The 25,899-nt window shown below is 45.0% G+C and overlaps 1 protein-coding gene across 2 annotated transcripts in view; it reads left to right on the forward strand.

Annotated features, from left to right (window-relative positions):
* The window catches only part of BCR (BCR activator of RhoGEF and GTPase), a 103,684-nt gene that overhangs the window by 69,770 nt on the left and 8,015 nt on the right, over positions 1-25,899 (forward strand). For both annotated transcript variants that reach the window (XM_082774179.1, XM_082774178.1), the window contains exons 10-23: positions 6,216-6,337; positions 6,596-6,764; positions 8,208-8,327; positions 9,019-9,094; positions 9,662-9,766; positions 10,609-10,683; positions 11,402-11,499; positions 12,170-12,301; positions 20,497-20,556; positions 20,695-20,804; positions 21,648-21,787; positions 23,337-23,471; positions 24,135-24,240; positions 25,274-25,436. In XM_082774179.1, coding sequence (XP_082630305.1) covers positions 6,216-6,337; positions 6,596-6,764; positions 8,208-8,327; positions 9,019-9,094; positions 9,662-9,766; positions 10,609-10,683; positions 11,402-11,499; positions 12,170-12,301; positions 20,497-20,556; positions 20,695-20,804; positions 21,648-21,787; positions 23,337-23,471; positions 24,135-24,240; positions 25,274-25,436 — 1,611 coding nt within the window. The remainder of the gene's footprint in view (positions 1-6,215; positions 6,338-6,595; positions 6,765-8,207; positions 8,328-9,018; positions 9,095-9,661; positions 9,767-10,608; positions 10,684-11,401; positions 11,500-12,169; positions 12,302-20,496; positions 20,557-20,694; positions 20,805-21,647; positions 21,788-23,336; positions 23,472-24,134; positions 24,241-25,273; positions 25,437-25,899) is intronic.

Genomic DNA, 25,899 nt, shown 5'->3' on the forward strand with positions numbered 1-25,899 from the left:
TAGATGGCAGCACAAGGAAGCTAGGAGGGCTTTTTCCAGACTTTTGGATCTGTCTCCCTTCAGCCTGTACTATTCCATTATCTTACTGCTTCTTTTCTTCCTACCTTTCTGCTTTTGCTATTTTATTATTATTCTTTACATTTTTGATGGGTTATCTGCGGATATCCACTTCACTGACTCTCTAAGTAATCAAACACATTTACAGAGGGAAGGAAAAGGGGGGTCTGAGTAGCACAGCACCTTCTGACTTAGAATGGGAGGGGTGAAAAATCTTACACCTTTTAGGAGCATGAAGCAGACACCTTATTTGCTCACTGACTCTTCTTTACTGCTATCCTCTGGTCTTGAAAAGGGAACCTGTTTGAGGTTTTACAGAGGGTGGTCCCCTGGAGAAGCAGGAAAATCTATGCTTTAAGGTGAAGGATGTGCCAGATAAGCTAGAAGGGAAGGAGTGATAGCCCTGTGAGACTGATTAACAAATCGCTTATGCGGACTGCATGTTTTTTCTCATCTGAATCTGGATGCAAACGACCATGAAGCTGGTGTTGTCTTTCACTGCCAAGGCTTGTGCTTCTAGCTAATTCAGCCCATTTTTGTAAAGCAGGAGTTAATAAAACTGCAGCAAATCATGGAGTTAATTTGGGAGATGCTGGGCCTTCCCTGACTGCAGCTCATCCAGCGCTCTTGGCAGGGTGTTGTTTCAGGGCAGTTCAAACCAATCTGGGTGGTGGTGGCTGCCATTCTGCCCTGCCCATGGCCATGCAGTCCCACCCTCTGTGAAGTGTTGGCACTGGTATTTGTGTGATCCCACAGTGGTATGGAGGAATGGAGCTGCCTGAAAGCTAAACCTTGGCTTAGTGTCTGATCTTCTCAGCACGTGAGAGGGCAGACAGGCAGCTCCTTCTGGGAACAAGTCCACTAGATTGCATTTTGGATCAGATTTGGATCATATGCTGCTGTGGACCTTCCATGTCTGCACTTAGGAAAAGCAGCTGCTTGGCAAACTGCTCTACCGTGTATCTAAATGTGACTTGTAACTGCAATCAAGGGACAGGATATCATTGCTTTAGGCTCCTGTTCAATGTGGCAGAGGCTGTGGTAGGAACAAGAAAGGGCAAAGGAGCTATGCAAGGGAACAGAAGTGCAAACTAAAGCCATTGGAAAGCTGGGGGCTAAGCTTAGACCCAGGCAGGCACGCACAGCTTGAGGCCTGGTGCCTACTGCTCCTAGAGGCCTTGGGCAGATGTTGGCAATAGAGCACTCAAAACTGATCTTGGATGCTTCACACTCTCTCACAGCTGGAGTCAGAGAGCTCCTGGTGACAGAAGCTTTGGAAAGAAGAAAAAAAAAAAAAAAGGCTATTAAAATGCTCAAAGGGCAGCCAATTTAGCTCCCTAGGCAGAGAATCCCTTTATTCTGCAATGCTGGTCTTGCAACACATGCACACACACACGAGGAATCATTTTCTTCCTACGCTCTGCAGAAAACCAAACCACCTCTTCCTCGCTGACATATGCCAATACCCATCTCCTGCTCTTACCCTCCTCCTCCTGCATCACACATGTTCCAGTCCTTCCCGGGGCTCTCACCCACGCACGCTGCAGGCCTCTGCTGTCACCACATCGGATGAGCTCTTTCCTTGGCACTCACGTGAGGAGACAACTCTTTGTACAGCTGTGGTTCTGGATGAGAATATTTTTACATTCCATTTTTTGTAATGTGTCTCAGACAAGCTGGTCTTCTGCCTTCTGCCACACTTCCTGGAGTTAAGTGGTACGTGACAGCATCAGGATTTATCATGTGCAAACAGCACAAAAACACTGTAGGATGAATTGATGAGCACATAGGTAGTCGTGAGGTTGGTAGCAGAGAAGGGGGAGATGCTTGTTAACAGAGGTAAGAGGAGGAGGACAGCAGGAGGCAATCCAAAGAGGTATCCAGGCACTGAAGGATGTAGAGGGAGAGCTCTTTTGTCCAGAGCACTGAGATGGGTGGGAGAAGAAGCAGGTAAAAACATGAAAAGGAAAGCAGGGTCTAGAAGGGAGACTTGGGACTTTTACTGCACCAGTGCAGGAGCTTGACAACAGCTTTGTGGAGGTGACAGGGCCCAGGCCCTGTGTAAGAGATTAAAGGTGATCCTAATTCACCCCATTTTGATACAAAATGTGAGATTTTCCTTTAGGCCTCCACAAACATCTTTCTGTAGCTGAGCTGAGCTCCTGGGCTGGACACCTGCTAGTACTGGGGCTGTTTGCGGAAGAGAGGGAATCACACTGCCACTCTGATACTAAACTCACGTTGTTTGGTATCTGTGTAGCCTGTTTTAGGAAACACATGAGGTATTGTACATCTCATACAGCAGGATCACAAAGCTAAAAGACCTCGTGTTTCAGGAGACCCTGTCTAGCAAGAGGCCACGGAAGGAACAGCAGTTGCTGCCTGTAGGTGGGAGTTGACCAAGATGGGCTTTGGTGCCCAAAATGCTAGAGAGGACCGGTGGAGCTGAGGTGGCCTGCGCACCTGACGGGCACAAGTGCTGCCTGAGAGGGCTGCTGGCTCCCTCAGGGCGGGATAGGATGGGCTGACTCATGCCGGGAGGTCAGGAAGGTGCCCTGTGCTCCCTCACCATGGGGCTTGGCAGGGATCTGGTAAGCCAGTTGGAAAATGCTTTTATTGTTTCCCACTGACCTGCTGAACCCTCCCGGCAAGATGAATCATTTGCAACAAAGGATGTGACCCTTTGCTTCCTCTGCTCCACTGATGCTGCTCAGCCTGGTGCATGCCTATTGTGGCCAGCCCTAATGAAAATCCTGTTTTCCCAGAGAAGCTGGTAGTTAGATCTAATATCAAGCTCCACGCCCTTATGATTTGATCCGCAAACCCTTTCTCCTGTCCTCTCCTTCCTGGATCCTTGGTTGCTCATTGTGGCTCCCTGTGGGAGACCTTCCCACCTAGCTCATGAGTGAGAAGAAATGAAGAATGAAAGCTCAAGGAAGCTTAGTGTTTCCCTCCGAGCAGATGACTGGAATACATCCCTTTCACCTCTTCATTTCTCTTCCAGTCAAGCTTAGGAAATACACCCTTGTCTTCTTCCCAGCTCCCTTGCTGAAAGATCCTGCTGCCAAAACTTGTGTCTTGTCAGCCTGGGTAATTTGTACCCAGGAGTGCCAGCCAAAATAAACTCAGTGCAAAGGAGGGGTACCCAAGTCCCAGATGGGAAGTACAAAGGCTGTTAAATCACACCCCTGTTTTGGCATTGTATAGCTGAGCTTTCTGCTTGGGTTTTGGGGAGATGTGGGACAAAGAGCAGGGATGCCTGGAGAAATTCTGCTCAGATGATGACAGCCAAAGACTGTGCAGTCACATATGAGGTGCAAATTTAGACACAGGAGAAGGGGTCGTCTGGGTGGAACAGGCAGGCTGTGTGAGCAAGTCTGTGGCCTTGCTGCAGGGAACAGTGATGGGCTCATCTAGTCTTGCTTTGTGGAGGCTTGACACCAGGACTTCCAGTCACTGGTGCCTCTTTATGGGCATCCCTTCACTTGAAGACATGCTTATCTTCAAAATACTGTGGTCTAGGTGATGGTACAGGAATACTGCTGAAGCCAAACACACCTGCCAGTGTCTCGCAAAAGGGAGACACAAAGCAGGTCAGGCCTGGGGCACGTGCCTGCCTGGGTAGCAGAGGTGAGTGAGTTGAGAGAACATCTTTACACCTAAGAACAATGGGCTGAGGTTGAGCTGGCAACAAGCAGCTATTCTCATTGCCCTGGAGGAGCTGAGCTGATTTGCAGCATAATTGATATTCATCAGATCTACCAACCTGAGATCAGGGTTTTGGCTTGTTCAGAAAATCTCTTTCCCTGCTTTGTTAATGCCCCCAGATGAAATTCTTTGCAGCTGTGGAGAGTGTTTCTGCTACTGACAGCATACCTCCTTCTTACTTATTTATTTTTAAAGCTGGATGTTTCCAGTTTCCTGCCTACCTGGGATTTGTTGATTGGGCAGGAGGGGGGAGGCATGCACAAGTGCACATCATTAGCAGCGACATCAATGCAGGCAGGCATTCTCTCCAAAACCACCAAGGAGAAGCCAGGAGGATCACGCCCACCTAAAAATAAACATTAACATATGTACAGGCCTTTCAGAGCCTGAATCACTGCTGGATACCAGATCTCCACAGGCTCATGCCCAGAGATGGTACAAGAGTCTGCTGGGGAGCAACATTAACTTCCTGGCACTATGGGGAAGGTGCAGCCTTGGTTGCTGCTGCTCACAGATTCCCAGGACTTTTGTACATTGGCAGGTGGCCCCAAGATGAGATGCTGACGCTATCTGTGCTTCAGCAGCTTGCTGTGTTGCTAGTGCAGCTGCAGACAGTAAAACGCAGACTCTTAGCCCATGTCAGGAAGTTTGGGGTGCTCTAGGACAGACTGTGGAAACAAGAATTATGTCTGCAAGGACATTTCTCTCCCTTGTGCTTCCTGCCATGATGTGTGCTGGGCTCGGGACTGATGTGGTTTGTTTTCATTTGGAGAGCTGAGATGGGAAGGATGGTAGGAGGAAGGAGAGGCAGTGCGGGGGTTTGCACTCCCACTCTCTGCAGTAAACGTGTTCAAGGCTCGTTATATCATGCAGCAAATAAAACTCATGAGGCATAACTCATGAGGCATAAAGAGAAACTGAGGCACGATTCTGCTTTGGATGTCTTGACCTTGCTCAGGTTAACTGCTTTCCTACTGCACACCGGAGCAGAGCTGCCTTTGGAAAAGCAGGACAGCTTTTGCATGTGTGGTGATTGCAGAGATGCTGCAGGCCAGCAGCAAATCCTACTGGCAAGTTGTGCGTGGGCCTGGAGAAGGCTGGCAGTGAAACAGCAGGAGGGGGTGTTGGCGAGCGTTGGGCAGTGTTAGATCTCTCCAGTCTCCAGCCGTGACGTTGTCATGGCGTGTACAGCACGTGTGCTGTGTCACTCCCTGGCATCAGGGGAGCATCCCCCTAGCTGGAATAGCAAGGAAATATACTGTGGGTCGGGAAAAAGTGTCTTAGCAGACCTGCATGGATACACTGATGGTGCCTGCTTGTACTGGCCATGAAGCAAGGCAAACCTGACAGTTACGTGTCGTTGTGGGAATAGAATTTGCCCAGAGTTTCATACCCTTGACTTCTGTTTGAAAATCAGTGGGAGATTTCTATTCTTCCAGGTGTGCACTCAAAGTCTTACTGATCCTGACACATCAGAACAGAAGGTCTGAGTGTGGAGCAGCATTTGAAACTCCTGCGTTGGTCACTGGTCACGGCACAGACCCATCCACCTCACTGCCAGCGCTCCAGACTTTGTCAGCTGCAGAGCCCCTGCAAGGGCAATAGGAAAGAGGTGCTTCTGCCCTCCAGTGTGTGTCTCTCATGTAGAAGGTTGTAAAGCTTCCTGGAACCAGAGGCAGACATAATGGCATCAGTGTTAGGCACTTTCTTTACATCATCTAGGTTTGAGGAATGTTTGTTTGACTTGAGGGGAAAAAAAAAAAAAAAAGGCTTTTAATAGGCATGGGGTAGGGGACATATCCAGATGGTCCTGTTTAAACACAGGCTGGTAAGGGACTACTGAGGAGTTTGCTAGGTACACATTTTGGTCAGGAATCATCCCTTAACAGCACTTATAATAAAGAAGCAGCAATGGCATTCAGCTGTTAATGCTGCTGGGAATGGAGGTGTTGGTAGGCTCCTCATAGCTCCAGCTGCACCCAGTAGCTGGGAAAGTGACTCCTGGGGAGGGCAGGGAAAGCCCGGATAGAAAAGTGGTGTTTGCTGCTCTCTACTGGTTTGTGGGGGGGATGATGTTCTGGGAGCGATCGTGGCCCTCGGGTATGTAGAAGCCAGGCAATGACTCACCATAAATTACACGGGCTCAGAGACAGGTGATGGAAATAAGCCTCAGCTCTGACCTGGAACCAGATGAGGAAGGAGGTGCCTGGCCATTGCTGCCCCTAGGAGAGAAGGCAACAGCAGGCTCTGCTTGCAATAAGGAGCATTTAACAGCTTTTTTTTTTCATTTTTTTTCATTTTTTTTTTTTTTCTCTGTATTGAAACAATTTACTCAATTGGCTCTGGTAGGAGCCATGCATAAGGAGTATGGAGTGTGTTGCTGAGGGGGCTCAGTGCCTTACCTGGGCCCTTCCTGCACTAACCAAAACATTTTCTCTGTTTTTCACCAGCACCGACAGCTCCTGAAGGACAGCTTCATGGTGGAGCTAGTTGAGGGGGCTCGCAAACTCCGTCATGTCTTTCTTTTTACTGATCTATTCCTGTGTGCCAAGCTCAAGAAGCAGATTGGAGGGTGAGGTTTCCTTTCTGGACTACGTACTTTGCATCTCAGCTTCAGCACAGTTCTCGGTTTAGCCAGCAATGATAGTTGAATACTCCAGTTTCTTACTGGAGAGCAGCCTTTTGCCAGATTTTTCCCACCTGGAAGTCACAGTGAAGTTGTGCCCATTTCTGTATCTTCTGAACTATAATGAGGAAAGGATCGTGGGAAGGGGGAGTGGGTGTTGCCAAGCACCAGTAGTAGTAAAGGTTTGGAACTTCTGTCTTTCAGAAAAAGCCAGCAGTATGACTGCAAATGGTACATCCCACTCACGGACCTTAGTTTCCAAATGGTGGATGAGTCTGAGGCAGTGCCCAACATCCCACTGGTACCTGATGAGGAGCTGGATGCCATGAAGATCAAGATATCCCAGATCAAGAATGACATCCAGCGTGAAAAGGTAAAAAGGGGTTGAGCGCTCCATCCAAAGCATAGAACAGATTCAGTATCTTTGCTGACATGAGATGCTGATAGAAGCAGCATTCCTAAAGCTGCACAGCATGGGGAGTCCTGCAGAGACCACCCAGCAGAGATTTGTGGTGCAGCTCTGTTAGCAGTGATATCTAGACTGCTGCGCAGCCCATCGTTGCTCATCCTAGTGCAGTGCTTGAATGATGGTGTCCTTTGAGGATGCAGGAACTGCAAAAGATGCTTTATGGTAGCCAGTAGCTTCCCTACTTGCATGGGACTATCTGTGACTGCTTTATCCAGGCATTCATGTGGAGAGCAGAGCTCTTATGCTGTAGACACGAGAAGGACTGGGAGTGTGGCATAGCACTTCTTAGGAAGTCTGACTTCTGGCCGTCTGAGTATGATCCTGTAAGTGATTTTGGTCAGAAGCATGTACTTTGGAATTTTTGCAGGCTCACTTACGCTTTTCTAGCATTTTCTGACTTCACCAGTGTCAAAGCAACAGCAATATATAAAGAGAATACAAATTATTCTGACTGGACAGTCTGACACAGATGTGGTGTCTCTGGCCCAGGCTTGTCTTTGCTTGCAAGGCATGTTTTCTCAGAGCTGTTGGACTTTGAACCATCCTGCCACCCAAATGAGAAAAAGGCTTTGAAAACTAAAAGCCTGATGGTATGTAGAGAAGGATATGAATAAAATTACTTGTACCATGAGAAGAAAATCCCCTGCACTTCCAAAGAACATGCTTCTTGTGCCTTTGCCCTGGCTAGCTTTCAGAGAGGGTTTCCTGGAAAATGTGAGATACTAGGAAGAACACCGTGTGGAAGCCTCTTACAAGATGCAGGTGTTTAGGAAACACGCTTTGGTGCATCAGTGCCAAACAATGTACGTGGCTGGCTTTGGGGCTGGGTTTTATCCAAGAAAAAAAAAACAAAAAAAAAAAAACAAAAAAACTTGTTTTAGGTGACCTCTGAAAATGCGTTGGTAGGTAGCAGATGGGAAAGAATTTTGGTGATAGAGTTCCGAGCAACTTTTAGAGAAGTTGCCTTCACTCTCCTTGACTAAGGATGCTTGTGGAGGACCTGGCAGTGCTATGGCTGCCCAGTGATGGGACACTGCCTGCAGCCTCTAGAACAGAAAATACAGGGCGTAACTGGGATGGTGGGCATGCAGCCCTGCACCTTCATCTGGGGCAGCTAGGACTGGGCACAGAGTCAAGTCTGGCTGAAGAGATAATGCAGAGATAACACCTTCCTGAGCAGCTGGAGCCCTGTGAATCCTATTGACAGCATTTCTCCTGCCTGGGGCCATTTTGCTACTCTCAGAGGGAAGGGACCATGGGTCTGAAAATGTGTGTTGGCATAAATTGGGGCAGCTGTAGGAGAATGACATTCATGTCCTCTGTCTCCCTCTCTCCCCCACCCTTCAGAGAGCCAATAAGGGCAGCAAGGTCATTGAGAGGTTGAAAAAGAAGCTCTCAGAGCAGGAATCACTCCTACTGCTGATGTCTCCCAACATGGCCTTCCGGGTACACAATCGCAATGGCAAGGTGAGTGGCTTTTCTGGTCTGCCTCAGGCCCTGTGTACAAGACAGATGTCAAAGGATTGTGTGTGTCTGTGTGCCTGTATATGCCATATACAAACGGACCTGCCCTGGCAGAGAGATAGGAAATGCTCTTTTCATCTAACAAAAAGCTTCGCTTGGCAGCGGGGATGCTGAATGGTTGTGAACAATCTCCTTTTAGCTCCACAGGATGCTCAGTGTGCCAGAGGTATCACCTGCTCTGGCAGTACTGGAGCTTTTCACCGTGGCCTTTACACACACAACGACAAAGGATGATCCCAAGATCCTGTTACTAGTCAGTGAAAATTCACAAGCTGGTGCCTGCTTCTTCAGCTTGCATCAGCCTCTTGGCCTGCAATAGAGGCTCTGGGGTTTCATGGTGCAACTGTTACAAGGAATACCATGGGACCCCATGCTGCCAGGGACACAGCTGCTCCTTGCAGGGTGGAGCTCTGTGAAAGCTCTGACCACAGGAGCCCATGTTGGTACCACTGGCACACTGCTGAGAAGGCACATTGCTGGAGTCCTCGCTGTCACAGACAAAGCTGTGATGTAGGGCAAGTGGCAGTAGTACTAGAAGGACAATATAGCTAAGAATTTTCACTGGAGATGTTGGAGGCAGGTCTGCTCTCAATGGCGTGTCAGACTAATAATGTTCTTCTGTTTTCCTGTGTAGAGTTACACGTTCCTCATTTCATCGGACTATGAAAGGGCAGAGTGGAGGGAGAACATCCGTGAACAGCAGAAGAAATGTGAGTGACCTTCAGCTGGGCATTGGTACAAGTGCTGTGATCCAAGAGCAGGAATCCAGAGGGTGAGGTCTGGGCAGAGTTTCCTGAGAAAAGAGGACCACGCACTGAAACTCATAGTGCAATGTGGATGTCTTTTGTCTTGCATATCTGAGCCTCTTTAGGGAAACTTTGACTATAGTACCATGTAGGGAATGTGCAGGGAGAGATTGTCCAACTTACCCCAGAGATTTGTGCAGCTCCAGGTGGAGGGAACAGCTGCACCCTTTCACCTGGCTTTAGTCCAAAGAAACTTTTATTTTGGCGTGGCTGGTTTTTGGCTTTGCAAGAATATGAGTGCCCCTTGCTTCCTTTGAACAACTGAGACATTTCACTCCAAGGACTAAATGAATGTGCCCTAAACAGAGCTGAATATGCCCTAAATGGAGATGGGCTGCAGCAGCAGTACAGACCTGAACACCATGGTCCTATTGCTGAGCAATGTCTAGGGAGCAGGTATTCTGTCCAAAACGAGAGAGCCCAGCTTTTGCTTTGAATTTTAATTCCTCTTCCTTTGAATCTCCATGGCAGGCTTTAAAAGCTTCTCGCTCACATCAGTGGAGCTTCAGATGCTGACCAACTCCTGTGTGAAACTTCAAACAGTCCACAACATTCCCCTCACTATCAACAAGGAAGGTGAGACCTCTAGTTTGTGCTTTCTTATGGTGTATCTGCAAAGAAAATCTATCTGTGTTCTGCCTTTGTGCATTTCCCCTAGACTTGCTTTTACTGCTTCTATCTGCTACAGGCTTCAGCCTGGTGATGATTTACAAACTGATGGTTCCTGTAAATCAAAAGCTGAGACCTTATGTAGCCAACTTTTGTAGCTTACTTGAAGTAGATGATAGCATGCGAAAAGAGAACAGCAGGAGTGAAAGCAATTAGTGATCCCAATGTTTGCTGCAACAACAAAAAAGAAGAAAACAAGCTCCAAATTATATGGCTTCATCTGAATCAGTAAAATATTCCTGGACATCCTCCAATATGTATCCACTGATTACTAAATAGATTTTGCACACAGCCATCATGCCAGGGATGTGCATGCCTGTTAGAGCCCTGGCTTGGGACACCTTTGAACTATGCCTGGGAATCCTTTGGAAGAATTCTGGTTAGCCTCGGTCAAAACTTTGTCAAAGGCCATCGTTTATTACTGTGTAACCCGGTAGTATAGATATGGCATTTTTATTTTTACTTTTCTCCTTTGAATCTCTTCCATACTGTCATGCTGACCCCAAAAGTGGCATTGTAAAACCCCAAAACTGCCAGAAGATATTACAGGTGAAATAGACACTGAACCTGGAACAATATCCCCTTCTCTTTTTAGTAAAACAGCTAGGTTAAATGCTCCTGCCACATTTGTTTTTAGGAACATAAACCTGTGTAAACCTGTGCTCATAAACTTGTGTAAAATCAGCTCATCACTGTCCTCTCTTGACTTCTCTGTGAACTTAACAGAATTCCTTGCCTCTTTTGTTCAGATGATGAATCCCCAGGTCTCTACGGATTCCTGAATGTGATCGTCCACTCTGCCACAGGATTCAAACAAAGTTCAAGTGAGTTGCAGCTCTTTAATACAGAGGTGTTGATCAAGGTTCGATCGTAGGGGTGAGGTAATTCAGGTGCTGTGACAGCTGGTCGTGGATTGATTTAGGATTGCAGCATTTGGGATGATGGTGAGGAGGTGATTTGGAGAACTGGAAGTGAAGTCAGAATATTGGTATAAATTTAGGGGAATGCAATGAAGCTGGCTAACATAACTTAAAACATACAAATAGGGGCAATGTCTGCAGCTTTCTACTAGTCCTTCAAAAACACTAGATACCATACAGTTAATCACTTTGTGGAGATAATGAGTTTTTGATGGCTAGCCCCTAACCTAGTCTCTGAGGAATATTATGCTGATGCCATTGTCAGTGAAATCAGCTCTGATGGGTTGATGAGATCCAGTATCTACCTAGGGAAGTTTCATTTCTCATTGGTGTACACCGTCTGCTCATTGTGGATTGACCTGGGAAATATTGGATGATAGCAAACAACAGACTCATGTTATAGATGAAGGGCTTGTCTATGATGAAGTTATTTATACCACTGTACTGGTACTTCAACTGCATAAAAGCAACTCTGCTGGTCCAGATGACAAAATTTGCCCTGGCCAGTGCTACAGCTGCTAATACACAGAAGATATAAATGAAGTAACACCCTAAAACTTGGGAAAAGATAGGAGTTCCTAGAAATTTATATAACGTTTCTGCATCTTCCTTCCCTCCTCAGATTTGTACTGCACATTAGAGGTGGATTCTTTTGGGTATTTCGTGAACAAGGCTAAAACTAGAGTTTACAGAGACACCACGGAGCCCAACTGGAACGAGGTAGGTTGAGTTTTCTTAATGTGGCTTGTTCCATCAGTTCATGAGCAGAAAAACTACAAATGAAAGAACATTTTGTCCACAGCCCATGCTGCATGTTCTGGACTTGTGCTGCATGTGCTGCCTCTCAGCACATCCTTAGCAGGTTCACATGGCTCTCAGGTCTTGTGGCAGATTTTTCTTGGATAGCTAAACAAAGATTTCAGTACAAACTTGTCTTGCATTGTCCAGCATTTCATCATTTAAAAAGGTAAGTATGATTATTTTTTAAGACATCAATGAAAATACACTGAAAAAGGAGGTTTCTTTGGATGTGTCCTTGTTTATTTGTTATGAGTGGGAAGAATTAGACGTTATACCTGTTTATTGCCAACTTGCAAACCTGCTGGAGAGCAAAATTAAATATACGGAACATGGGTGGATTTGTTTCTTTGAATGATGTGTTACTGAAACCTGGCTAAGGAGTCAAGCATCTTAGTCTCTGATTTGGCCATCTTGTATATGCAAAATACAATTCCAGTTTAATCCTAGACTGCCTGCATTAGGGAGGAGGTTTTTGTCAGACCTGAAGTGCTCCTTCCTGATGAGTTTTAAGGAGATTCTATTCATTATTAAGAGACTGGTGTCCTGCTGTGGTGTATTCATTGCTCTTTCCTTTCCTGGTGCCCTGCAGGAGTTTGAAATTGAGCTGGAAGGCTCACAAACTCTGCGGATTCTGTGCTATGAAAAGTGCTACAACAAAATGAAGCTCACCAAAGAGGATGGAGAAAGCACAGATCGCATAATGGGGAAAGGACAGATCCAGGTAAGACTGTGCTTAACTAATTCCTGCTACCCTTACTGCAAATCATAATTGGGTTTTGAATATGGAAGTGCCCCAGAGAGGTTTTTTCCACCTTCTGATTTTGAGAATCATGGAGATTTTTTCCTCCAACCAGTGAGGAATACAGTGTGATTCATAGGCGGGAAGTCAGCAGCCTTCTCCCTCTTGTCTTGTCCCCATGTCTGCTTCAATATCCTTGTAGAAAAGATGCTTTTTCAGAAGAAAATTAATTTTGATCTCTGATTTCTCTGTTAAATTCAAAACATCTAGCAGAGCATACAGTAACTACATGGTCACTGAGCCCTGGGCACTGTTGAGGATACTCCATTTGTGACAAAAGAGGAAGTAATGAATATACTATCCCCTCCATAAAACATGCTGAAGGAACGCTATCTTCCCTATGTGCTAGAAGTTGATTGATGTGCTAGCGAGGCCTTGGAGGACAGGCTTATTGTCCTGATAACTGCCGTGTCCAGAGTTTAGTGTCCATGACAACAGGCTGCCTCTGAGATAAATGGATTATTTGAACTTTTCCACCACTGTGAATCAGCATGGGACACTTTGTCTCTGTGGCAAATTTGCAATATGATAGGGGAGGCGATGAGATGATTGCAAGCGGATGCTGCTCTCAGGGAGCTGCTGTGTGATAAAGAACTAAAGCACCATACAGGAGAAATAGGGCCCCTCAGTGGAGGATGTCATGGTGAACATGTGTTCCTGCTCTTCCTCCAGATTGTTGCACTGTCTGTGCACAGCTTTAGGGGGAGTGTTTGAACATGTGCTCTGAGGATGCATTCTTTAAGTTGGACTGGCTGTTGTAAGCAGCAGAGACCCTGCCCAAATATCTTTTCCTTACTGGCACACTGAAAAATATCCCCAGTTCTCCTTCATTTGCCTTTAGCTCTTCGTCACTTCTTAGATGTCAGCTTTCTCCAGCGTTTGAGTGATGATCACACAAGCTGAGGTCATTTGTGGGATTTCAGAAACAGCTCTGATTGAGGGTGGCTTGCAGGATTGTATCTCACTGTTTCTCTAGAAGGGTTCGTTGTCTAAATGAATTTCATGAGGTCTGTTCCTTTCCCTCCCTCCTTGCAGCCCCAAAGCTGCCATGCTATTTTCAGGGAGAGCCTTGCCACCAAATGCATGGTGGGTGTTTGAAGTAATGTCTTGGTTTGTATCTATATTTTCAAGTACAGGGTGACTCCCATGTACATCTCTCAGGCTAATCAGAGATAAGCATGTCCCTTCTGCTGACAAAAGCTGATTTTCTGTGGAGCTGAGCAACTACAAAAAAGCAAATTTTCAGCCCTAAAATGCCCTGGAGATTTGTGTGCTCTCATTAGAGAACTCTGGAATCACTGACCCTGTAAATTCTTCAAATGTTTTACATAGAGTGATACAAGATTTTACGTTTTTGAACATTTTTCCCCACAAGAGTAGGCATTTCTATGCACAGAACATGTACATTTTGTTAAAGCATTTTATACTTAAATTAATCTGTGTTAAGAATCTGTGACTTAGAGTTAGCTGTATTAATGCTGTCGTCATCTTTTCCTGTCATAGCTGTATATTCATTTTCTTTCAGGGTTTTCCCAGGTTTTTACGTTGTTTTGTTTTCTTTAGAAATTCTAGTGTATGTAGGATTTTCCATTTTGTTTTTATCTGTGGTTTCTTGTTGTCACTGTTGTTATTTGGCCAAAGTCCAGCCTACCTAAAGGCAAGGTCTGTGTAGTTAGGCGAGCTTTTTCCAAAATTCCTTATAGTTAAAAACTCTGACAATGTCAAGAATCATGTCTGCATGTTCCTGCTATGAAAACAGGAAAATTTCTGTGTTGGCTAAATCGTAATGTATTGTTAAGCCATGTGTTATTGTAAATCTGCAACTTCCCAGTCTGGGATTTCTGACTCACCAAGTTTTCTGGGTTGCAAAGATGAAGACAATGCATCAAGGAGACGAGGGCTGTTTTGGCTGTGAAACGTTTACTGAATCTCTCCATGACATAACGGCACTGGAGGAAGGAAAACTGAAAATTGGTCCGTGTAGTCAGAAGCTTCCAGGAATGGGCAGTGATTTTAATAGCTCCCATTACTTCTATTTTTTTCTTTCTATAGAATATTTTGTTTACCTATTTTTATAGCCACATTGAAGAGTGTTGAGGCTTGCCAATCTGCAAGTTTTTCCCCTCAAAAGTAAAACCATAACGTTTTAATATGGGAGCACCTCTGGTACACAGAGAAGTGAAATCCTCATCAGACCTGGGAATGGCAGCACTGGATGTGCAGCTGTTTCACTAGTGTTTATGCATGTGTGGGGGCTTCTCTTATATTTCAGAGAAATACACAGGGAGAAGGAGCCCTTGCTGGGTACAATGAAACCAAGATTGTTGGGGAGTTTGGGGTAGGGGGGGAAACAGACATAATTTTATAGCAGGAAGCATGAGGCTTAGTTCAGTTTTAAGCATCAGTTTGCCCCTCATTTTGAACTATTTTTCTTTCTGTTGCTACCTTGCAATCCATCTTTGGTACTTGGGTGGCTGGCCCTTTTGCTCTTTGAATTTGTACTTCTTGTGGCAGGCACCTCCACATGTTTTGAGTGTAGCAGCCTTTTGTTTGGTCTTGAGACTCTGCATCCAGGCAAGCACATATGTCAGCAAAACTGGCCTCAGCACTGGGAACAGACTGCATGAGTAAACTGATGCTTCATCCTGTGATCCATCTCCTCCAGTTGGTGCCTCCTAGATGTGCGGCTTCCTTTGTTACTTTTTTTTTTTAATTTCTGCATGATCAGCTCAGACAAATTGTTTCCTTCTCCCTCGCAGGAGTGCTGGAAAATCGGAGAGGATATGACCTTAGATCAGTCATTCAGTGGTAGCAACCCGCCACCATTCCTCTGTTGCCATGCAAAACAATCACTCTTATCTGCTTAATTATCTGGGGCGTCTCATAGCAGCGCACATGGCAATCGCAGACATCTAGGTTGTTTTCCATGTAAAACATAGTCACATGCACTACCTCCAAAGTGTCAACTCAGAAAACCTTTTACACACTTGAGTTCATTTGAACAGTTTGCTCATGCAGAACAGTATTCCAGCAATAAAATTGGGTGGAAATGAAGAAGGCAATGGGTCATATCCAAAGCGTGATGGCGGAAAAGATTAACATGTCAGTGGGGAGCTTTGAGAAGAATGGGGTTGTGGCTGGACTGGGAGTTTCCAGCAGCAATGAGACTCCAACAACATGTATGTCACATCAGTTACAATTAAAAATTGATGGAGTGTAAAGTTGCCAGGGAGATTGAATAAAGGGAGGAAGTAATGCGAGTAAATAACATAAAACACACTAACTTTAAGGTTGCCTCAGTTCTTGCTGCCAGGCATTTCACTTCCACTGATGCATCGTTGTTCTTTTTTTCTTTCACTCTTTCTGTGTGTCATCTTTTCTCTTTTTTTGGGGGGGAAAAAAATAAATCAGCAAGCTCTCTGTGGTGGTTTCTTAAGGCAGAGCACAGACTGCCTGCTTAGTGCCTGGCTTGCATTTGCTGTTGACCAGTGTCCTCAGTTCACCTTTTTCCCAGGTCCCCATCACTTTGTGTTCTGCACGCTCAGCCTCTGCTGACTTCTGTACACTAATTGTCTGTCTTAATTCAGTGCTAAGTTGCTATGAGTGCTAGAACCTTGCACTCAGAAATCCCTGTGGTGCCAAGCTGCTTTGTTCTATTGTGTTTTGTGCAGGATACAGAGAGCCATTTGCTTGATTCATTAGTGAATTTGGGGCTGTAGCTTGCCGCTGCAAATGCCAAAAAACAGGCCGCAAGAGGACTGGAGGTGCCAGGGGAGCGCAGCCTAGTCTGTATTTTTCCTGTGCAGCATGTGCTTGTGGTGGGGACTGCGCGAATGAGCCCACGAGGCTCTTAGCAGGTCTGTCCTATGTGCCTCGGTTGTAGAAGCACAACACAATCTGTCGTGGTTTTAGTGGGGATGAGAATAGGGCCTTTCGTCACTCAAACCAAGTAACTGTTTGAAGGAAATATTTAAAGGTGCAGTAAATTTCACTGTCAAATGAATGCAGAGGCAGCCATTTCACAGTGCCTGCCTGCTCCTCGGGCTGGTAAAGAGAGTGCTGTGTGCTCGAGTGGAGCAGCCTCCTTTTGGCACTCTGTATGCCATTGCATTCTCTCACTCGGTGTTCCTTCTTCCAGGTCACTGCTCTCCAAATCAGGCCAAAAGACAGCATGACCCCATTTGTCACAGGCTCTCTGCATGCTGGAGCATCATGCTTGCTAACTCTTTGTCTCCGGTCTGGTCTGTAACCTGTCTGCTCCAGCAGCCCTTTCCTGCTGCTGCTCTTGCTGGCCTTAGAAGGTCAGTCGTCTGTAGGGCCCAAGACCAAAAGCTTGCTCCAAGTGTAAATGACGATCTGTGCTTCCTGTTGACTCTGTTATTTCCAACTGTGATTTTATCAGACTGTGAGACCTGATCTTCCTGTTTCACTCAGTATTGCTGAGAACTTATTCGAGCTTTTCTCTTGTTATTAGTTTCCATTAATTTGGCTTTGTTACTTAAAAATTTGTGCCTGAGGTGTTTTCTATTGCTGTTGCTCTTGCCAGTGCTTTATGCAGGGCTGGCACTGGTCAGCCAGACCCCCTGCCCAGTGCTCGTGCTCCCCACCTGTCTCCACTCGGAGCAAGCTGTTCTCTGCCAAGAGCCAGCCCGCAGGAGAGGAGCACAGGGGTCCCTCCGGCCCTGCAACAGAGTGCAGAGATCAGGGAGCAAGGGGTGGCAGCACGTACAGCAGCAGTCCTTGCTCAGCCTCGGTTGTTACCCAGCAAGGAAGTGTCTCTCTCTGAGCTCTCAGCTGCAGGGCACTGCCTTTGCTGCTCTTTGCAGCCATGTGACGTTCACTGTGGGGACAGAGCTGGGCTTTGACTCATATTTTTAATGTCTTATTGACTTGCTTTTGTTTTGTACAGTGGTAGGAGTTCCCTGTTCACTATCTATCTGTAACTGGTAATTCCTGCTGGCTTAAATAACCCAGGCCATGCTGGAATCTTCCTGTAACTTTTTTGCAAATATTCAAAACCCTCCTTTCCCTGAAATCTTAAGCAGTCTCTGCTACAAATAAAACACTCTTGGTGACTCCTTTCTAAAAGCATACAGAAAACTGTGTCTGACTTGGAGGATTAGCTGTGACTGCATGATCAGCAGGGCCATTTTGGCAGCTTAACAAGATGACTTTTTAGGCAGCTGGAGGTCAAGTTTTCAGGAATACTGAGCATGGTTCCTCTTCATAGGAAACCAAACACTTCAGAAATGGTTTCCTCTCGCTTCTGGGAAAGAATGCAGTAGTTGAAAGGAACCAAACTTCCAGCACGGAAATTCAGGGGAGAACAGCCTAGATTCTAGCCAACTTGTAGGGACCTTGGCCAGCCACAGTGGCGGGGGCGGATCTGTTCCGCCAGAGTTAAAAGCAAACCCTCTTGGCAAGCAGGCTGTTATTTGGGTTTGCTGAGGCGCTGAAGCTAAGCACTGCTGCCCGTTGGCCTCGGGGACCTTTCTGCAGTCCCAAAATGTGGGAGCTGTTGGTCGCAGACTATTCCTTACAAGAGGTCTTCAGGAATTTCTGCCACAATTGTACCTACAGGAACCGGTCCAATTCGACAGGAAGGCTGGTGTGTGCTGGCAGCATCCCGCTGTGGGCTCACGTCCGTAACAAAGTGCGCGGAGATAAGGTTGGCCTGACTCGCTCGTCTGTTGCTTCGTGGGGGCTCTGTGGTGAGAGCAAGTGGGGAGAAACTTTGCTCTCTGCTGGTTGTCTTTTGGGGGAAGTGGTGCAGGGGGTGGTGGGAAGTGTCATCTCTGTAGCTGACAGCAGCACTGGGCTCGTTTATCGATGAATTGAAAGAAAGTGTGAGCGGGCTTGCATCTAAGCTCTCCCAGAATATACAGGAGCTGCTGTTGTTTCAACTTTTACTTCTGCCCTGCAGAGAACTCTGCTTTTGTATGGGGTTTTGCAAGAGAGAGGAACTGTGCTGCAGAAATAGCCCTGGTGTCTTTGCTTGCTGATAACAGTAAATTCCCAACACAGAGTCTAGAGCAGCTGCCTCCTTCCACTCTTACCGTGCCTCAGGTGTTCCAGAGCCAAGGGTCCCAAAGCCATCTCAGGAGGTGCTGAAGTCTGCTTGCTTTGGCTGGGTTCTGGTTGCTGATAGCAGTCCCCCCCACAGGAAGCTCTTTTCTCTTTTGCCAGTGTAGCTTGAGCTGAGTGCTGCTCTTCAGCAAAATCGGATGTGTTTGGACTCTTCAGCCAGCACTGGAATTGCTGGGTTAGGTCTGAGTGCTTGAGCCAGCTGCTCTCCAGCCTGCAACTGGCCACTCAAAGGAGGTCAAGCAAGGCTGAAAATGGGAGCTCAGAGCTTTGCTTCACAACATGTTTCTAGTTAGTGAATTCCTGAAATAGCAGGGCCAGGTGTTCTTCCTGCCTCTGTGCTCAAAGTGAAGTGAAAATAATAGGCAGGTCAAAGTGGGACAGCTTGCCATGATTCCTGGGCTGGCTTTCTCTGTTTCAGCTGGCTTCGTTCGCTGTCAGAACCTGACACAGGTTTGGTTTGTTTAAAGTTACTTCTCTCTGTATGGATTACTTTATATTTCTCTTTGTCTCACTGTAGGGTTGTTATGTCTTCTGAATTCAGTGGAACAGAGTCCTCCTTGGAAGCTATTAGCTTCATAGCCAAGAGCTATAAAGTTCTTAAGTCTGGCTTTTTATTTCAGTACAATAATTTCTCACTCATCCAACCCCAGCTGTCTCTAGAAGACTGCAGTCCACTTTCCCCAGTTGAGACCAGATTGCAGCATCTGATTTCTGCCATGTATTTGGAGCTTTGTATGGTACTGTGGGAGGAGCAGCTCTTGCAGGAGATGCTGTTCAGCAGCCGTGATCTCTCTTTCATGCGTGATGCTCATGAGCTTCACCATCTCCTTTTTGTGATGTAGCAGATTTCTGTCTTCCTTCAGGCTTGTGCGCAAGGGGCAAAGAGGGCCTGGCCCTGTGATGAATGACATTTGAATGAATTCAAACTTTTTAAATGCCCAATATCTAAAGCTTACAAATTACTACAGAACATAAAAATGTGAGAGCTTAATACAGAGCCCTTTTTGTGTCCACTGTAAGGTGTGGGGTTTTCTTTTTTTTTTTTTTTTTTTTTGGAATATGTGTCCGTCTGGCATTCCTGTGATAATTCTATTGTAAACCTAGACAGGTCAGACAGAATTAGACTTAATGAAAAAGACAAAGTTGTTTTTTAAAGAGGAGACAGATACTCTTTGCCTTCTCTAGATATTTGGAGCAGATGTTTGTGGATGGTTTTTGTGCTTTTTTTTAACTAACAAATTACACAAAAGTTCTGCTTTTCAGTACAAGAGAACTGATACAAAAGGTCATAGCCTTTTCATGTCAGCTTTGAATGCTTCACTGCTTACGTTTAATGAACTTCTTTGATGGTTGAAACTATGAGAAGGCTTCCCAAACTGAAGTAAAGCATACAAGTGCACATGCACGCACAGACAAGGGGTTTCCTGTGTATAGGTACACACATACAAATCCTCAATGTCTGATATCATTTCTGAACCTTGAAAATTAATTTCAAAGCCTCTTTTATGAAAGAAATTGGAGAGCAAAGGAGATCCTTCTTGACTTATGGGGACCCTTAGCTCCTTGGGAGAGAGAGGGAAACAAATAATTTTCCTCTATTTCAAATCAGACTTATTTTCAAAAATGCTTCTCCGTTGCTGACTCCTAGCCCTTTGGGATGGGACAAATTTGGCTGTCCACTCATGTACTGCAGCAATAAATGCAGTCTTCCTGTCTCTGAAATGTGAGGTTATTAGCTTTCATATATTGATTTTTCTCTCGGAGCTTTCCTTTGTTGTTGAGCAGATACTGCACACATGTTGCTGGATTTTCCATGTAAATGAGCTATCAGCCTGCTTAGAGAATGGCACAATATCTGAGCATCCTGTTACTCAAAACCTGAGAAACCTTGGAATGTGTGTTTTTTTTTCCTGTGGAAATGAAATGACACATTGGAAGTAGTAGAGCTCTGCTCACTTGCAGAAGCCTTTCAGGCTAGCTGACTTGTCCCAGTTCTGTTCCTAGCTCATGGTAACTTCCATGTTTTTCAGCTGGACCCGCAGGCGTTGCAGGACAAAGACTGGCAGCGCACAGTCATCTCAATGAATGGGGTAAGTACAGAAAGCAGAAGTTAGCACTGTTTCTGCACCTTTGATGTGGTTTATTTCTTTGCTATTCATTGCAACATTTAAAGAAAAAAGAAAAAGAAAATGTTGTTTGAAATGTAACAGCTGTTCTCTTTTATTCAGGTTGAAGTGAAGCTGTCGGTGAAGTTTACCAGTCGAGAATTTAGCCTGAAAAGGATGCCGTCACGGAAGCAGACGGGGGTCTTTGGGGTCAAGATCGCTATTGTCACCAAGTGAGCTGATGGGTTGAATTTCTCCTTATTGCTTTGCTAGAAAGCCAATTAGCCAGCGGGTTGCACCTGTCTTTAACCCACTGAGGGATTTGTCAGTACAGTCTGCTTCACTTGGGCAGTAGTGCAGATGGCTGGTGCTGCAGAAGGGAGATGGCGGACGTTTTGTGAGCTGCATTTTTTGCATGGGTCAAAAAACAACATGTGCACAGCCTTGGAAACCCAGGGTGTTTACTTTCAGCATATCACTTCTCTGAGTTCCGGAAATGCCCCTTGCCCTTTTAGTCAGTAGTTAGCTGACTTGGTCACAAATTTCCAGAGCCACTACACAGTGATATTTCCTTTCCATAATCGGAAACGTTCAAGTTCTTTGGATCCTGTTGTATTGTTTTAACCCCTGATCTTTTGTCATGAATTGTTTGCCAGAAGAAACCTGTTTGTTCCATCAAATAGTTTGGGAAGTGTGGTATTTCCTCCCTCTGGAACTGCATTAATCTGAAAGCACCAGTGTTGCTATGTAGCGTGGGGCTGTTTGGGAATCCTCAGATTACCTGGGCCGAGTGGGAGACTCCTGGGGCACTAGGGCCCGGCTCTAGCACTCTGGGCAGCTGCATTGCAGCCAGACCCAGGCTGAGAACTCAGAAAACCCTCTCCAGTTTTAAAAGGAGTTTTTCAGCTCAGTTTTGATTGCCTTTTCAGACTTTCTCCCACCCTATTGTTCAGAAGAGGTCCGCACAGCAAAGTGGCGGGGGTGATCTCAGGGTGATTTCAGCCAGCTTGGCTGGCTGAGGTAACAGGAATTGAGGGCATGGGCTGCACTGAACTCTTCTATTTGGCTTTCTTAAGGAGAGAGAGATCAAAGGTGCCTTACATAGTGCGCCAGTGTGTGGAGGAGATAGAGCGACGTGGGATGGAGGAGGTGGGCATCTACCGTGTCTCTGGGGTTGCAACCGATATCCAGGCTCTGAAAGCTGCCTTTGATGTCAGTAAGTATTTGCGTCTGATGTTTTCCTTTGTGCTGTGAGAACCTGCATGAGCTCCCTGTCAGATGGCTGTGCTATTTTAAATCTTCTGTTCCCCCAGAAGCATTAAGAGGTAGAGATTTTCTCTCACAGGGAATCATTTTAACCCTGGCTGCATGTTTTATTAATATTCTTCAGCTACAGATATGACCGAAGACATACAACAGGATGGATCCTCATACCAAATAACACATTTGTTATTCCTCCCAGCAGACATGATGTGGTGGGTTTGCATGCCTTGCCAAGGCTTTGTAAACGGCAGATACCTTCCTCAGGGGAAGCAGCAGCAATCAGAAGCTGTAATTTTCCTTATTGCTGTGAGGTCTCCAAATTAATAGAAATCCTTGAAATTGTTTGAGAATATTTTATGAAAGGAAGCCAGAAAAATACAAAATTAAAAAAAAAAAAAAAAAAAAATCTAAGCTTGGCTGGGAAGAACAGGGTGTTTACCGAAATGGAGATGTAAGGTCAGGGCTCTTGATTTTTTTTTTTTTTTTTTTTCCTTGACTCTGTGGCTAGATTGATGTGTGCAGACTATAAAATCAGATACTGGTATTTGTAAAACCTTCCTTGATCTTGTGCAGAAAAGTGCTCCTTAGTGTTCTGCGTTTAAAGGAATGACATGTGTGTCCCAAAAGGCATCCAAAACCAGGCAGATGAAACACCTCCAGATCGCTGTGGTACAAAAAGTGAAGTTTCTGCCCTAATTCCAGTCCCCACATGGTGACCTAAGGACCACTGAGCTCTCTTTTTGATGCAAGTGGTCCTGAGATCTAGGCCTGGTGCCTGAATTCACCTTTTCTGCACTTTCTTCATTGTCGTTTGTTTGCTTGTGAAATTTCTTCATTCCTGCATTTTCTTTTCAATCCCCCTAAGCTACTAAAACAATTGATTTATGAATCCTTGGTAGTGCAAGTAAAGTAAGGGTGTTTCATATTTTGCAAACAACTTCTTTGCATTTACATTAAATGCTGTTTTGCACTAACCTTCATGAAACCAGCACTGGCTCTGCTGGTTGACCTGTTTGTTTTTGGCAAAGGAGGTGGTTTTGTTGTTCTTAATAGCATCAGAACTGAAATGCAAGCCCTGAATTGCCTGTGTTCTTTAGCTACACTCAGTGGGGAATTAGACAGCCTCAGAGTCTCTTATTCTAAGCTATTTGAGGCAGAGAATTGGAATAACAACTGTGGTCATTAACAAGAAGTTGAAGTGCATATAAATATAGTCATGCAGAGCCTGTTCCAGATCAGGCCCATTGCTGGCGCAGCATAACTAACCCTGGGTAGTGTGAACTTCCCTCTAGTTAACTTTAAGCTGGAAATTGTTTGCAGTCATTTGTGCAGCACTTCTCAGTTATCAGAAGTTAGCTCATTTAATCCAGAGAAATGTAAACAGGAAAAATCTCAGCTGTTTGGGCAAAGACAATGGATAAACAAAGAGAGTCAAAGCAAGCAAAGGAGCAAATGCAAGGCCAGCAGTTTATTTACCCTACTTCCCCTCTTCCCTCTTTCAGATAACAAGGATGTGTCAGTGATGATGAGCGAGATGGATGTTAATGCCATTGCAGGCACGTTGAAACTGTACTTCCGAGAACTACCTGAACCACTCTTTACCGATGAACTGTACCCCAACTTTGCGGAGGGCATTGGTAGGTAGTAGCAGAAATAACCTTTGATAACAAGCATCTGTGTTAAAGACACTCTCCTGTAGGAGGCTGCTCCTGAAGCAGTACAAAAAACATATTGATAATGTTGGATAGAAGCCTGGAACAAGCTGTAAGGGAAATGAAATGGAGCTCAGAAATGATCTCTGGAATGATATCTTGCACTGGGTTTGATGATGGGCAATCACCACGCTTTTTTATAAATTGAAAATGTCGAGATTTCTGAAGGGCGGGTTAAGAATAGAATGACAGCCTGCTTGTTGAGGTTATGCGTATTGGTTTTTCCTCATTCGGTCTTCCAGGGAAGCCCTGTTTGGAGGGGATATACCTTGCAATATATTAATGCAGGGGAAAACATCCTAATGAAAAGATCCTAATGAAATGTCTGAAAGCATTTGAACTGCTTGAGGGAAAAGGATTCTCTTTCTACCCCTCTAAGAAATAAAGGGAAAAGATCCAGTGCAACTCTGACCTTCTAACTCATGATGCAAGTAGTCTGTTCAGGACCATCCATATCTGTTGGTTTGGTAAATTATGCAGTAAATTATGGGCTGCTGCCGGGAAAGTTAACATTCCAGCCAGACCCAGTACACAGTCAAACTCTCATTCACTGCCAATGGTAATGTTTTATTATTTTCTGTCTTGTAGCACTTTCAGATCCTGTTGCAAAGGAAAGCTGCATGTTGAATCTGTTGTTATCACTTCCAGAACCCAACCTTGTGACATTCCTTTTCCTTTTGGACCATCTAAAAAGGTAATATTTGGATCCTTTAAATACATATTTAATGCTTAAAACAACCTTATTTTGGAAAGTAGAGCCTGTTCTTTGAATATGCACCGAATCAGGCAAATAAAGAATCATTTGCAGATTTGCTGTGAATGCTCATCAGGTAACTATTGTCTCATGCTTGTTTAGTGAAGCACTAAATCTTGAATTCCATTCTCACTGAAACCAGAAGGATTAGAACTGAAGGAAAGGGGTAATAAAAAAGTCTCAGAGCTTATCTAGTGCAACTGCAAATTCCTGCCGCAATATCTCTGTAAAACTGCACCTGCATCTGGAAAGGTTTTAGTGTAACCTGGAAAGCTTTGTCTGTGTTTAAGCACTTGTGAGTCCTGTCTCAAAAGGTGTCTCAATCTAACATGGTATGTCTTTAGAATTCCAGTTTTGTCCTTCTGCTAACTGGAGTTGTCAATTCCTTGCCTAGACCAGTCTTTCTGATCTTGTCTATGTCTTTGTAATTTGGTAGTAACTGTGAAAAAAAATTCCATGCGTTTGATAGTAATAAAATAGATGTGTTTAATACATACCCAGCATTCTAATTTACATTGTATTGTACACACCAGAGACTGTCACTGCAAAGATGAGAGATGATTTTGCAACTGAGGTTCTGGATTAAATTCCAGGAAATTTGGGTTTGACTTGTTCCTGCTGCAGACTTTTGTGCCCTTAGGTAATTTTTTTACCCTAGGTGCCTCAGTTGCTCACTTAGAAAACTGGCATGAAAAACATTCCTTTATTCCTATCCCATTTTTGTCTGACCAGATAATAAGTACCAGTCTCTTTCCCAAGTAAGCTGTGTCTGTAGAGCGCTTAAGACTGTGGCTGTCAAATCAAAAGAAATGCTTATGCATACAGTTAATTTGGGGACATACAGAGAGAGTGCTTGCTTGAATGTCTATACCTAAAATTTTTACAAAAGGAATAAATATGTTTTTGTACTTCAGGACACTTTCAAAGTCAGATATTTATAAAGATACACTTTGCCTGATTTTTCTTCTCCTAGGGTTGCTGAGAGGGAAAGTATCAACAAGATGTCCCTGCATAATCTTGCAACTGTCTTTGGACCAACACTGCTCAGACCTTCAGAGAAGGACAGTAAAATCCCTGCTAACCCAACCCAGCCTATAACAATGACTGATAGTTGGTCACTAGAAGTCATGTCCCAGGTAAAATGCTAAATCTGCTATTGAATTTTTTGAAGACAGTCGCTGGGAAACTGTAGTCCTCTGGCAAGGCGTGGTTCAGCTGTCTTTTGTGTTTCAGTGAAGTTTTTAGAAACATAAATAACTTTCACCTCAACACAGACGTTTTAGACTGTTTATAGAACTGTGTTTTTTCAGGCTGTTCAGTTTGCATCTGTACTAACACAGCTTTACATGCAAAAATGTCACAACACGCACATCCTGCATTCTTTGTTAGTGCATAGAAAGATTTTTGAGAACTGTCACACAGTGCTGTATTTCTAGCCTACGATAAAGGGATGGTCTGTTTTTTTTCCACGATGCTCCTCAACACATAAGCCACCTTCACTGATACACAAAAAAAACATTCTTGCTAGATTCAGCTTTGGCCCTTGCTGCCTTCTGAAGGCAGTGCAGAGAATTGGAGCACAGAGCTGTTAGCTCGTCA

Source organism: Aythya marila, assembly GCF_965140915.1.
Source record: "Aythya marila genome assembly, chromosome: 17".
Lineage (NCBI taxonomy): Eukaryota > Metazoa > Chordata > Aves > Anseriformes > Anatidae > Aythya > Aythya marila.